Source organism: Rhinolophus ferrumequinum, chromosome 2, assembly GCF_004115265.2.
Source record: "Rhinolophus ferrumequinum isolate MPI-CBG mRhiFer1 chromosome 2, mRhiFer1_v1.p, whole genome shotgun sequence".
NCBI lineage: Eukaryota > Metazoa > Chordata > Mammalia > Chiroptera > Rhinolophidae > Rhinolophus > Rhinolophus ferrumequinum.
Genome location: NC_046285.1, coordinates 75,591,611 through 75,604,685, shown reverse-complemented (window position 1 = coordinate 75,604,685; position 13,075 = coordinate 75,591,611). Strand labels below are relative to the sequence as shown.

Sequence of the window (13,075 nt, the reverse complement as noted above, 5' to 3'; positions counted from 1 at the left end):
AGCCTCAATAAAGACAGACTTTTGAGTTTAAGTCCTGCCAAGTTCTAGAGTCTGTAAAATATCTTGGACCTAAAATATCATGGATCCACTCTAACAAAATATAAACCAAGACTATAAAACATTTAAGACAAATTCAAGTCTATACACATCTCTTAATTGAATTGCCTGGTAAAACGAAACATATTTTGAGTGGAAGCACGCATTCTTCAGAGGAGGATAAACTAATACAGACTTTCTGCTACATACCGTCCACTAAATACTGTCCATAAATTTTAAAATTGCTAGGCACGCAAAGAAATAGGAAAATAGAGACTAAACCCCTGAACCAGATATCAGATGAGCACACAAAACCTTAAAGGTATTTTAAATATGTTCAAGAACTTAAAGAACAATATTTTCTTAAATAGGAAACAGGGAGGAACACTTAGCAAAGAAATGAAATGAAACTACTAAAAAAATAAAGAAAGAAAACTTTAAATCTGAAAACTAAAATAAGTGAAATAAAAAATTCAGCAGATGGGTTAAATCACAAATTGGAAAAGGTAGAAGAGTCAGTGAGCTTGCAGAGAAATCAACACAAATATTATCTAATTTGAAAAACAGAAGCAAAGCTGAAAAAGAGAACAGAACCTTAGTGAGCTGTGCAAAAATATTACACAGCCTTGTGTATGTATAATTGGAGTTTTCGTGGGAGATGAGAATGAGAATGAGGCAGAAATAATATTTGATGAAATAATTACCCCAAATATCTCAAACGTAACACTACAAATAAACAGGAAGAATTTTAGTGAACCCCAGACCCAAATAAACAAGCAAATAAATGAGAAATCAAATTTGAGAAACATCATGGACAAACCACTGAAAACCAAAGACAGAGAGAAAATTTTGATATCAACTGGGTGGTGGTGGTGGTGGGGAGGAATTGTATGCAGGGGGGAAAATCATATGAATAAAGGCCCATTTTACTTCAGAACTGAAGAGACAAGAATATAATCTTTAGACTGATGAAAATAAAGCAAGATCAATTAGGAATTCTATATTAAAAAAAATATATCTTTCAATTGAGGTAAAATAAAGGCTTTTTTAGATAAAAAAGCTGATAGAATTTGTAACTAGCCAATCTGCAAAATGAGTAAGCTTAAAGCATGTTCTTTAGCATGAAGGAGAATGATACCAGATAAAAACTAGAATCCTCAGGAAAGAACAAAGAACATTGGAAACATTAGATATGTGGGTAAATATGAAAGACTATTATTCTTTTTATTTATAAATTTACATAAATACAACTGGTTGTTTAAAACAATATTGAAGAGAGATTTTATATTATACATTGCCTAAACATGTGACAACAATATGAAAACCATGAAGAAGAATACATGAAACTATATTGTTGGTTTCTTACATTTGTGAAGTAGTGAGAGTGAAAGAGAAAAGGGAAAACATGAGTTGTGAAGAAAGTGGGAAATGTCAGTTGCAAACTGCAAAGCAGTTCAATATTAACTCTAGGTAGACTGTTTTACATTAAAGAAACGATTGTTAATCTTCAAGCAATCACTAGAAAAAAATTAAAAGAAAAATAAAACGTGTATAAAAATAGAGCGGAATAATAAAAAAATTCTCAATTAATGAAAAAAGAGCTGAGAAGGGGCAATAGGAAAGATGAATTAAAAAATAGCAAGATGGTTGACTTAAAAAACCATATTGATAATTACATTAAATGTTAAATGGATTCATTACACCAACGGTAAGAAAAGATTTTTAAAAAACATCTTTTTTTTTGGGTGGATAAAAAATGGAATGACATATTATGTACATATAGACATGAGAAACTTGATGTGTCTATCTTTATGTTAGACGAAGCCAATTTCTGGCCAAAAAGATATTTCATAATGATGAAACAGTCAGCAATACATGGTCCTAAATGTGTATGGAATTAATAGGATGGATATAAATTACTAAACAGAAAATTAGCAGATCTAAATGAAGAAATAAATAAACCCACAATTATAGCTGAAGATGTTTCTACCTCTCTTTTAGTATTTGAAATAAGAGAGAGAACAATTTTAGGAAGAATACTGTAAGATTCATAAGATTCAGCAATCATGAAATAGTTATAGAACACACCATGCCAAACAACTGAAGAACACAAAATTATTTTCAAGAACACATAAAATAATCCCATATATATATATATTATATCCTGGGTTATAAAATAATTCTCAATATATTTCAAAAGGGAAATCTTACAGCATATAGTCTATTTTCGAACCAGCTTAAATTGGAAATCCGTAACAAGATGTCTAGAAATTATCCAAATATTTGGAAGTTAAATAACAGACTACTAAACAACTCAGTGACAAAATTTTAAAAAAAGCACAAAGAAAAATTCAAAATTTTTTGAACCTACTCATAATGAAAAATACAATATATGTTTGACTTATTATTTAAGACGGAAAATAATTTATTAACACATGAACCATGAACTTGAAAACTAATTTTCCTGAATGATAATTACAACTCCTAGTTCTACTTTTTTTACTTTCTTAACATGTCCTTTTTGGGTCATGTGGAAGTAGAAACCTGTAGTTTCTCAATCTCTGCATTATTGACATTTGGAACGAATAATTCTTTGTTGCGGGGGCTGTCCTATGCATTATAAGATGTTTAGCAGCTTCCCTGGCTTTTATCTTGCTACCAGCACCAACACTCCCAGCCAAGAGAGTCAAAAACATCTTCAGACATTATTCCCTGGGTTGAGAATTACAGAGTTAGAATATCATGTTTGTGGTCAGACAGAAGTGGTTAGATTTCAAACTTAACACTTACCAACTTTGTTTCCATTGGAGTTTACTTAACTTTCTAAGCTTCTATATTTGTTCTTAAGTATGCTTTGAAAAAAAAATAATGCATACCAGGAGATTAAATTATGTTTGCCATCATGTCAACTCTCAAGACATGATGTGTCTCTGTTCAATTGTGAAAATATGGACTCTAAAGAAACTCTCTTCTAAAATGACATCTTCTTATGGCTAAACTACTTAAAAAGTTTACTTTAATCTTTTGGTTTGTAATTTCATTTATATGAATTGATCATTATAATTAAAATTATGTCAACCTTCATTTATTTCCCATTAAAATATATTAATCATAGAAGTAGACGAGGATTAAACAATCTATTCTATTAGGTGTCAAAGACTCTCTTCTTTTCTCTGTCGTTGAGTGCCATAAACAAGACATTTACCACAACTGATTTTCAGAATTCTCCTTTGTGAAATGAAAAAATATAAATTCCTTGATGATTTCAACATGCAAAATATGAAGTCCTTTAAAAATTATAGGCGTCAATAATTTTAAGAAATATTTCTCCTTAAAATATGTACAATCTCTAGAATTGTATGAAAAAATTAAAACATATTCAAATGTTTAATATGGATATATCCTTTAAAAAGAGAACAGAATGAAATATAAGTAGTTCTACTGCAGCTCTAGAAATAAGATGCTCCTTCTTAAGTAGAAATTTAAGTTGATGTTGAAAAGGCACAACGTATTGCACAACTACAGATAATAAAATAGGCCACGTAGCTTATAAAAATTCTTTGTTACTCATACTAGCCTTGATCTGTTCTCATTAAATCATTAGCTAAATATTTGTATAGTATTATATATACCCAAGTCAGTACTTTAATGAGTATCCAACAAAACCACAGTTTCTCTTTCAAGAGACTAGTTCAATCTAGTTTAGGAGACTCAGGATACAATGGAAGATAGCTTACAGGGAAGGTACAGTCAATAACTTCTGTGAGAATGCAAGGCAGTCTGAAGCAATTACAACTCTAGGAATTAAAGATATGCTTGAAGAAACTTGTTGCTGAGGACCTTAAAAAATAACAGGACTTGTGTCATTACAAAGGAGAGGGGTGGATGTCCTAAATAGGCACAGAGCAAAAAGAAGGCTTGAAGGTACAGCTAAGCTTTACCTAATCTTTGTCATTCATGAGATAACTGGCCAAAGCACCAAGCAGCCAGGTGTCCTTGGGGAGTACGGGTCGCAGCAAGATTACAGAAGCCTCTTACTGTCAGATGGAAGAATTTTAGCTTTATATACAGTGAGTAAGTATCAAAAATTTTGAGAATTATATCATACAAGTACTTTGTAGAAAAATACATATAGCAACATGGAGTACAATGAATTTCAAATGGAGGATGAAAAGGAAAACCAGAAAGCAATCATACAATTATCAACAGTCTTTTCAATTAGAAAAGAGAGTATGTCAGACGGGGTTAATGCATCCATCAATTTATGAGTTTGTGTAAGCATTCCTTTTAAAAACAGATGCCCAAATTTCTATTTTTTAATTTATTCAAATAAACAAATCTTATTTTCTATACAAATACATTTTTATATTTAGAAAATATATAAATTGGAAAATATATTTCAACAGACTATTTTCTTCAGACATAATATCACACTATTTGTAACATATGAGGGAAACACATGTTCTTTTGTAAAGTCTCTGATTATATAATATCAGCCATATGACAGCCCAAGTGCAAAACAACTTTGCAAAACATGAATAGCTCCTGTCCAATATGCATCACCTGAAAGCTCTGACAATCCTATCAAGGAAAAAAAATTGATAAAATGGCATGCACTGTATTTTGGGTAATCTGAGGGTCAAATCCATCACTATTTTGCCTTTTGCTTTCTATGAACAGGTATGTGTTTCTTCAAGTATCATGTACTACTGTACTTCAGCTTAAGAGAATGAGAAGATATATTTCTATACTTTCCTAAACCTGTGAACATTATAAATATTCAGGTTAAAAAGCATGGTCACAGTAATTTTAATTCTCAAGGTAAACATTTTTTTTTCACCCCAGCTTTTTCTAACATTGCTAACGTGCTTTGCAGTATTTTGGAAGCAAAATTAGAACATATTTTTCATACCAGTTCTTTGATGATTTCTTTTAAGGACTCTGATGCAAAGAATTGAAATTCACTACATAGTAAAAGACAAAACCAATGTAAAGTATAAAGAGAATAAATATTTAAAACATTTCTGTCCTTTAACGAAGTCTACACCAGACACCAAACATAGCTAAGCAAAACAAAACAAACAAAACCAAACAAGAACAATTACAAAAATTGGCACTTACCCATATTTTGCAAAATTTGCCCAGCGTTTCATTAGGGATCTACTCAAAATTTCTTCAGCTTTTGTGTAATTTACTCTTCTTTCCAAAGGTAAACCAAAGACAAATTCAATTTCATAACCATGCATCACTCCCATCCATTCTGGCCAAGGAAGTTTGGAGGATCGGTGTTCAAAATAGTAGAAAAAGGCATTTCCCAAATCTGAGAACTTTTTTGTGAACTCCAAGGCAGGGCATATGATATTGTAATCCCCGACAACATCATCCAGGGCCTCACGGTAATTCTCAACTCTCTGATCATCGGACCAATCCATGTAATGGAAAAGGATCGATTCCCTTCCAAAGTCACTCACTCCTGGAAAAAATATTTTTAAACCTTCCTGAAATTCTTTTCTAGTTATGATACTGTTGTTATCTTTGCTGAAACCAGGAGCGCCATATACTAAAAAGGCTGTCCCTTCATCTTTATTAACACCCACCAAGATCTGGGTTTTTTTGAACTGTCCAAGTTGGAGTAGTGTGTCCGGTGTGTCAGGGAGAAAATCGCCATCCACAATTGGACCAAAGTTTACTGACAGAAGAGTCTCATAAGGGACAACAACTACTTCATTCTGAAGAATTTCCTGGGGATCTTTACTTTGAAGGCATTTGATGATCTCAATCTCATTTTCTCTAGAGCAACCAACACATTTAGCTAAGGTCAATGTTCTATTCCTAGCTTCATAAAGAGATGTTACTGCCCAAGGAGCATTAGAAGATCCACTTTGCAGAATGGCTCTAGTAAACAATGGGTGGCTTCGAGGAGAAAGTAAATGAAGGCTAACTGAAACTGCTCCTGCACTTTCTCCAAAGAGAGTTACACTTTTAGGATTTCCACCGAAGGCTGCTATATTTTTTTGGACCCACTGAAGTGCCAACTGTTGGTCAAACAAGCCCACGTTCCCTGGTGCCTCCGGATTTCCTGGTAAAGCTAAGAATCCTAGGGCACCCACCCTATAGTTCATTGAAACTACAATAACTCTTTCAACTCGTGCCAGAAACTTGCCATCATAAACATGTAAAGATGCTGTTCCAGTTTGAAAACCACCACCATAGATCCATATCATTACAGTAGCGTTTTTTGGTTTAGGTGCTGGAATCCACACATTCAGATATAAACAGTCTTCACTGAGGTCGGTATTTGGATTCCACATCTCTGATCCAAGGAAGCCTGGAAAACTTTGATCTGTGTTCTGATAGCAAGAATTTGCATATTTTGTGGCGTTCCAAATATTGGACCACTTGCTTAAGGATTGTGGTTTTTTGAAACGAAGTCTACCAAGAGGTGGCTGTGCATAGGGAATTCCAAGAAAGGCTATTACTGTGCCACCAAGAACTGGCAAGTTCATCCCTCTGACTTTACCATTCTTGGTTGTAATGACAATGTCTTCTTCAGTGTCTGACTTCCCAATAAGCACCCAGAGCAAAAGAAACCTCAAAAGACATTGGGTGCATATGATTGGAACTTTGCTCTCCATACTGGTTTCTGAAAGAGAAGTAAGTAGGAAGTTTTAACAGCCTCATGCATCTAACATTGCATTTTATTGATGATAATTAACTAAAATACAGTAGTTCTTATTAATCCTACAAATGGGGAAAACTAATAAATCTGCTACCACTATAAAAGCTTATGTTAAAAAAAATGGGTGGAGACATTTCAGTGTCAGTTTTGAAAATAAATAAGTGGAATGGAAAAGTAGAAATTATTTCACTTTGGAAAAACTCATTATCGAACCTCTGTAAGGAAGATTTAGTATTTTAAAGAGGAAGTTTGTCCCACACATAGTAGATAGATAGATAGATAGATGATAGATAGATGATAGATAGATATAGACATAGATATAGACATAGATATAGATATAGATATAGATATGCTTCTCTACCATACATAGCTCCACCATCAGTAGTATAAGTGGTAGTCTCCTTATGCAGATATAATTTTATCTTGGTTAGTGGAGGAAATACAAGATCATGTGTGCTTTGAAATATATACAGCTTTAATCACAGGTGGCTGGCTCTTGATGGAACTGTGAAGTAGGTTAAGAACCTTTAAGGATCGTTAGATTTCTATTATTGTCTTTTTTTGTTTCCATGGTCCTTTCTGTGGTCCTTTTTGCCTAGTGGTTTCTTCCTCTATACACTCAGTCTATGGCCAGAACAGGTTTTGGAAAATATATTCATTGCAAATTAAATAACAAAAAATGTAATAGTTACATTTCATCCCACAAATTATGAAAACTAATAAATCTGCTACCACTATCGAGGCCTATGGGAAAAATTGGAAAGAGAGGGCTACGGATATATACCAGAAAATTTCTCAGAAATTTAATAACCATGAAGGGCTTCTCTACCAGAATTACAATATCAATGGAGACAACCGTGGCTAGTAGTAATACAATATGTGGGAGGAGATACTGACTTAAAAGGAATTTTAACACTAAGGGATTATTTTCTGCACATCTGTTAGTTTGTTAATTGATTAAAGTATGCACAACTAGTGAGGTTAAATGTGTTAACATGGTCATGTATTCGATAGAAGACAAAATGAGTGAAATAAGAGGACTAAAGCTGAGAAATAACTGGGAAAAGTGGGGGAAACAAAAGTAATCTTTGAGACCTACAAAATCATAACTATTTGGCATTTTACTAAATAATATGTATTTGATGATATGAAGAGACCATTTGGGGAGATCAAAGTTTTATTAAAAACTCATAATGCAATCTTGAGTTTTTAAAAAATAGAATAATTTTAAAAATCAGATTCTGAAACTCCATGTGACAAAGAGAAACAGGAAAATGTAATGCAAATATAATTTAAAAATACTACCACCTTTATACAGCTGAAAGAAAACTGGATTCAAATTTTCAGATACAAACACAGAACTCATCCACATAACAAAGGTCCATAAATAGACAAAGTCTTCTCTTCACTACTTTTTGACACTGTAATGATAAATCTAACCTATGTGTCTAAGAAGCTAATCTTCCAAGTATTAAGAATTTCTATTATTATTATTATTATTATTATTATTATTATTATTATTATTATTATTATATTTTAATTTAGATTGTCTTAGAAGACAGATAATAAGGCCCTATTCTGATACCTGTCCCAGATCTAGGATACTCATATTTAAAATCAGCTTCATCACCACAGCTCGTAGGATAACTAGTGATCAACAAGTATTTTTGATCCCCCAAAATATCTAAATAAACTAATCCATTGAATATGGTATTTTGTTCAGTGCCCAGTCCTATAGTCTCTCTCTCTCTCATCTCTGTTTCTATCTTTGTCTATGCCTATGGCTATGTCTATATCTATGCATCTATATCTAATTCTGTTGATATCCATGTGTATATGCATATATTTACATATAAGTGATTGTTATAATAAGGATTTCAAAAATCAAACAATATATATATTTTAAGTTCTCAATATTGGTACAATTTAATTTGTGCTAAGACCAACATTTTATGTTATTGAAGTATATAATATTTCAATACTATTTTTACACTATATTTAGGTATTATAATTATAATAAATGTAATTTGTTAGCGATAAATAGCGATAAATAAAATGTAATAATATGAAGTTTTCTATAGACTTGACACTAATTAAATTTTATATTTCTGACAGTTCAAGAGTTTTAGAGTCACTACTACTACAATTTTTTTTTTTTCCTTCTGATAATTTCTAAGTTCTTGCTTTTAAATAAATTGAGGAGAGCATTTGGAGAAGAACAAAGCGCTGTGATGCTTTTTTTTTTTTCCCCTTCTTTTGAAAGCAAAAGGAATTAAGATACAAAACTGGTTTACTCTAAACTGCATTTCAACCAATTAATCACAGCATCTCTGGAATTCATTTCTCCCTTTGCCTTAACTCAATCAATGTTCTTCTGAGTCTAGCATCAAAATTGACTGTTTTTTTTTCTTGGTTTTATATAAATATTATTCTGTGTTTATAAACCAAACATCAAAATTTAAGAATTTTTAGTCTGATAATTTTCAAACTCTTGTTCTACAGTTTATTAATTTTATTTCACAGTAAGTACAATTACTTGTATAACCAAATGATTTTTATTTTGTATGTAATTAATACACGTAATAATTTTCACTGCACATACAAAAAAAACAGCTACTATTACACCCAAAAGTTTGTAATACTCCTATTTCACTTAGTTTGATTTACATAGTTACTTCTTGTATTTTATTTATATTTTGTACTGAGTAGATCTTAATTTTATTTAATATGATTTATATAAATAATATTGCTGCTTCAACAATAATATCTATGAGTCACCACCTTATAAGTAATGTAATTAGTAACATTCAAAAAGTCATTGTAAGAATGTGTCCATTACAAGAATAGTATATATAATTTCAACGCACCTTCAGGCTACCTGTTGGAGAGTGTTATGTACCATATTATTAAATCTAGACTTTAATACTAAAATATGCATTCATCCACGTACTTATTGTTGGTATAGGCTAATATATTTATATTTAGCTGCAGTACGTTATTTAAATAAGCATTATTTTGTCCTTTTCATAATCTGGTATTCTCCATACTAACATGTAGCTGTCTAGTTTTACCATTAAGAGAGGTTTATATTTTTAATATATGTCATCACAGGAATAAACAATCGAAAGAGAAATAATTAAAAGCGACTAAGAACATGTTAGTCTATATCTCTAAATATTTATTAATAATTAAAATATTAAATAAAACATTGTTTTTCCTTATTAATTCTGGTGCAAAATGACTAGTGTCACATTAAATAAACAATTTAAACACTGAGAACACATAACATGTTTAACATAAAAAATGGGGTAAATTTTCATGCCCAGTAAAATCTGAATTTAGATCAATTACCTTAGTGTCATAATGTTTAACGTTTCAAAGAGGGGCATGAGTTTTTGTTTGGAATTGAAGAAGAAATGAATGATGGGAGTGTGACGGGGCAAAAACCTAAAAGACAATGAATACTATACTGTTCCAAATTTAATAAATACTCCAGGGTATAAAAATCTGGCGATTTGGGGAAACTATTCTAAACTTTTAAAAATATAACTTTCATAATAAAAAAGGAAAATAATCATTTCTTTCATTTTGCATTTTAATTTCATTTTGAAAGTAGTATCAAAATTCCTTGATAAGAAATTATAATGCTACACTATAAAATATGGATGGGTGTAATAAAATGATTGAAATAAGGAGCTATTTATTTACCATATATTTGCCATAATTGGGTATCAACCAGGTTTTCAAAATAACTTGCCAGCTAAGGACTTCTTCAAGAATGGTCAAGCAAATATTGATAATAGTTTTCTCTGAATGTAGAGTAATTTTCCTATATTTTAAAAAGTTTAATGTATGTTTCTATAGAAAAATACTGGTTCTTAAAATGGTGGGAAAAGAGCTGTCTAGATAATATGATCTAGCACAAGCATCACTAACATGTATTTGGTCAAATTAAAACAACTAAGCCTTTATACCAAACCTAAAAAAGCCTGTTTTGTTGCAGGCTAAGTGAAGTGGGGAATTGAGGAAGTCTGTTTATAAATAGGCTATATAACTGCCTTTCAGAGGCCCTTCATTAGGAACTAAAAGGATGTGTGCAGATAGAAGACACTGTATTAGGTATGAGAAACAAGGTCTGTATCGGTCTTCAATCAGGAAGTACATTCACAAACTTTTTATTATGTGAATGATTTGAATATTTAATATTAAAGAGATATCTTGGGTCTTTTTAGAAATTTGAATCTGTTCTCATGTTGACATCTATTCAGTTATAATTCTGTAAATCTGGGACAACTCAGTTTTTAAAAGAATGAACACATTTTGGCCTGAAAGCATTCAAATGAAGACAACATACAATTTAAACATGTATTATCAATTGTTACCAAGAAATTAATCGAAGCACAACCTAAATTGTAAATAGGATGTCACTTGATAAGATATTAGATTATATCTTAGAAACTGAAATGTGCAGCAGAACCCAAATATTTTCTAACAATTAAAGAAGCAGGCATTAAAAACAAACAATAATAACAACAAATCTAGGAAAATAGTAACAATAAATCTAGGAAAATAAAACAGAATTTTGCAAATCCAATTAGAAATTTTACTTGGCATCCAAAAACCCATCTTATTTCAAAGTCACAGAGAATTCTAATCATTTTCATTTAAAGTATAAAGCCACTCTCTAAAGCTCTCAGTCACCTTAAATAAAGTAGGTGAAATATGAATATATATTTATCATAATTATGAGATTATATTATGGAAGGTGTTATACAGACTAGTGATAGTAACTCCTAATTGAGCTTATTAGCATGCAATATATTCATAAAAATTTGAAAGGCATACTCTAAAAATTAAAAAAATACGAATAGAAATGATAAACAATGAAATAGTTTTATTTACATTTAGTTTACTTTTAATCGTTCATACATTTTATAGTTAATACTTAATCTTCTGGTTAAACAAGAATTGATGACATCAAAATAAAGATACGTTTACAAGATTATAAGATGAGCAGAAGTTTATCTTTGCTTATAATTTCTATAATAATAAAAATAACAGTAAATGTAAAATATTTTGCTATAATTTACATACATATTAAAAGAAAGAGGACAAACAGGCCAAAGGGGACAAAAGGTATAAATCTAATTGGGAAAAATGTTTTCCTTTTATATTAAAAAAAAGTTAAAACTTTTCCAATTGATGTTAAAATTTCAGATGGCAAAATATTGACTAAGAAATGTACCCTTGCAAGCCAGAAAATAAGAGAATTATTCATTTGGTGCAACTTAAAAAACAAAACAACAAAAAAGAGTAAAACTGGTCAAGACCACTTCTGTTACTCTTTTAAGGAGAAATTCACTAACCAGTGCTTTGAAGGGCAAAAAGCATAAAATGTTTTCCTTTCATGAATGCGCTAAGAACATACATAACACTGACTCCACAAGTGCTATGATCTTTTATACAAAGTTAAATAAATTCATTTTCTCAGCAGTTAAATGTATTCAGTCTGTGTTTCCTGAATAATAGTTAGATTTGATGCATGTCCCTGTTCACTTGTTTCATCTGTCCCATTTGCAATGACTGTCCCCCACAGAGCACCAAAGGGATATAGCAAACACGTGAAGGGATCACAAGCCTACAGAATGAGCTTCACAGTAACTTGCATCTCTATACGAAGATGTAAATGCAGAGCAACTTACCTGACCCACTGCAACAAAGATGATAAAGTTTTCAAGGAGTGGAAATCATGTAATACTTCAGGGAAATGCAGTATGCAGCTGCTGCTCCAGCCTGTAAATTGGACTGCACTGACATTACAATCAACTGTTACTGACAAAGCTCGCGAGAGTTGGCAGCAGCAACTTGCTCTAGAAGCAGCCAATCTTTACTTTCTGACATCTGTTCAGAGGCTAATGGTATGAATGCAATAGTGATTCATTTACAAAAGTATCGCCGGATTCAGGCTTCAAGATTGCAGGCGCTCATCTAAGTGAATTAAAAAAGAAACAGAAGCTACTTTAACAGAAGCGCAAACTGAACAGAAAATGTACATTTTTCTAACTACCAGAATTTTAAATATTTTACCCTCTTTTATTGAATATCTTTTTCTTATGCTTGTTTTAAGGTTTAAAGATGTACACATTGCTCTAAATAAATGCTGTTATTGAAATCTTTGTAACTTCAATCTGTGCTAATGTTCTGTGCTAATGTAGTTATAAAGGAATGAGAAAGATAACAGGAAACAAAATAATTACTCTGTAGATAAAGGGGTGGAAATCAAAAGATTAGTTATATTAACTGGATGCATGTCTCTGATATGTATGTCCTTTCATCCCCCCTCCCTCATAACCCCCAAGC

At 31.4% G+C, this 13,075-nt stretch overlaps 1 protein-coding gene across 1 annotated transcript in view; it reads right to left on the bottom strand.

Annotated features, from left to right (window-relative positions):
* BCHE (butyrylcholinesterase) overlaps positions 1–12,569 on the bottom strand; it is a 52,778-nt gene extending 40,209 nt beyond the window's left edge. The window contains exons 1-2 of the mRNA XM_033121304.1: positions 12,418–12,569; positions 5,158–6,679 (exon numbers count right to left, since the gene is read on the bottom strand). Coding sequence (XP_032977195.1) covers positions 5,158–6,671 — 1,514 coding nt within the window. The 5' untranslated portion in view covers positions 6,672–6,679; positions 12,418–12,569. The remainder of the gene's footprint in view (positions 1–5,157; positions 6,680–12,417) is intronic.
* Positions 12,570–13,075: the final 506 nt, after the last annotated feature.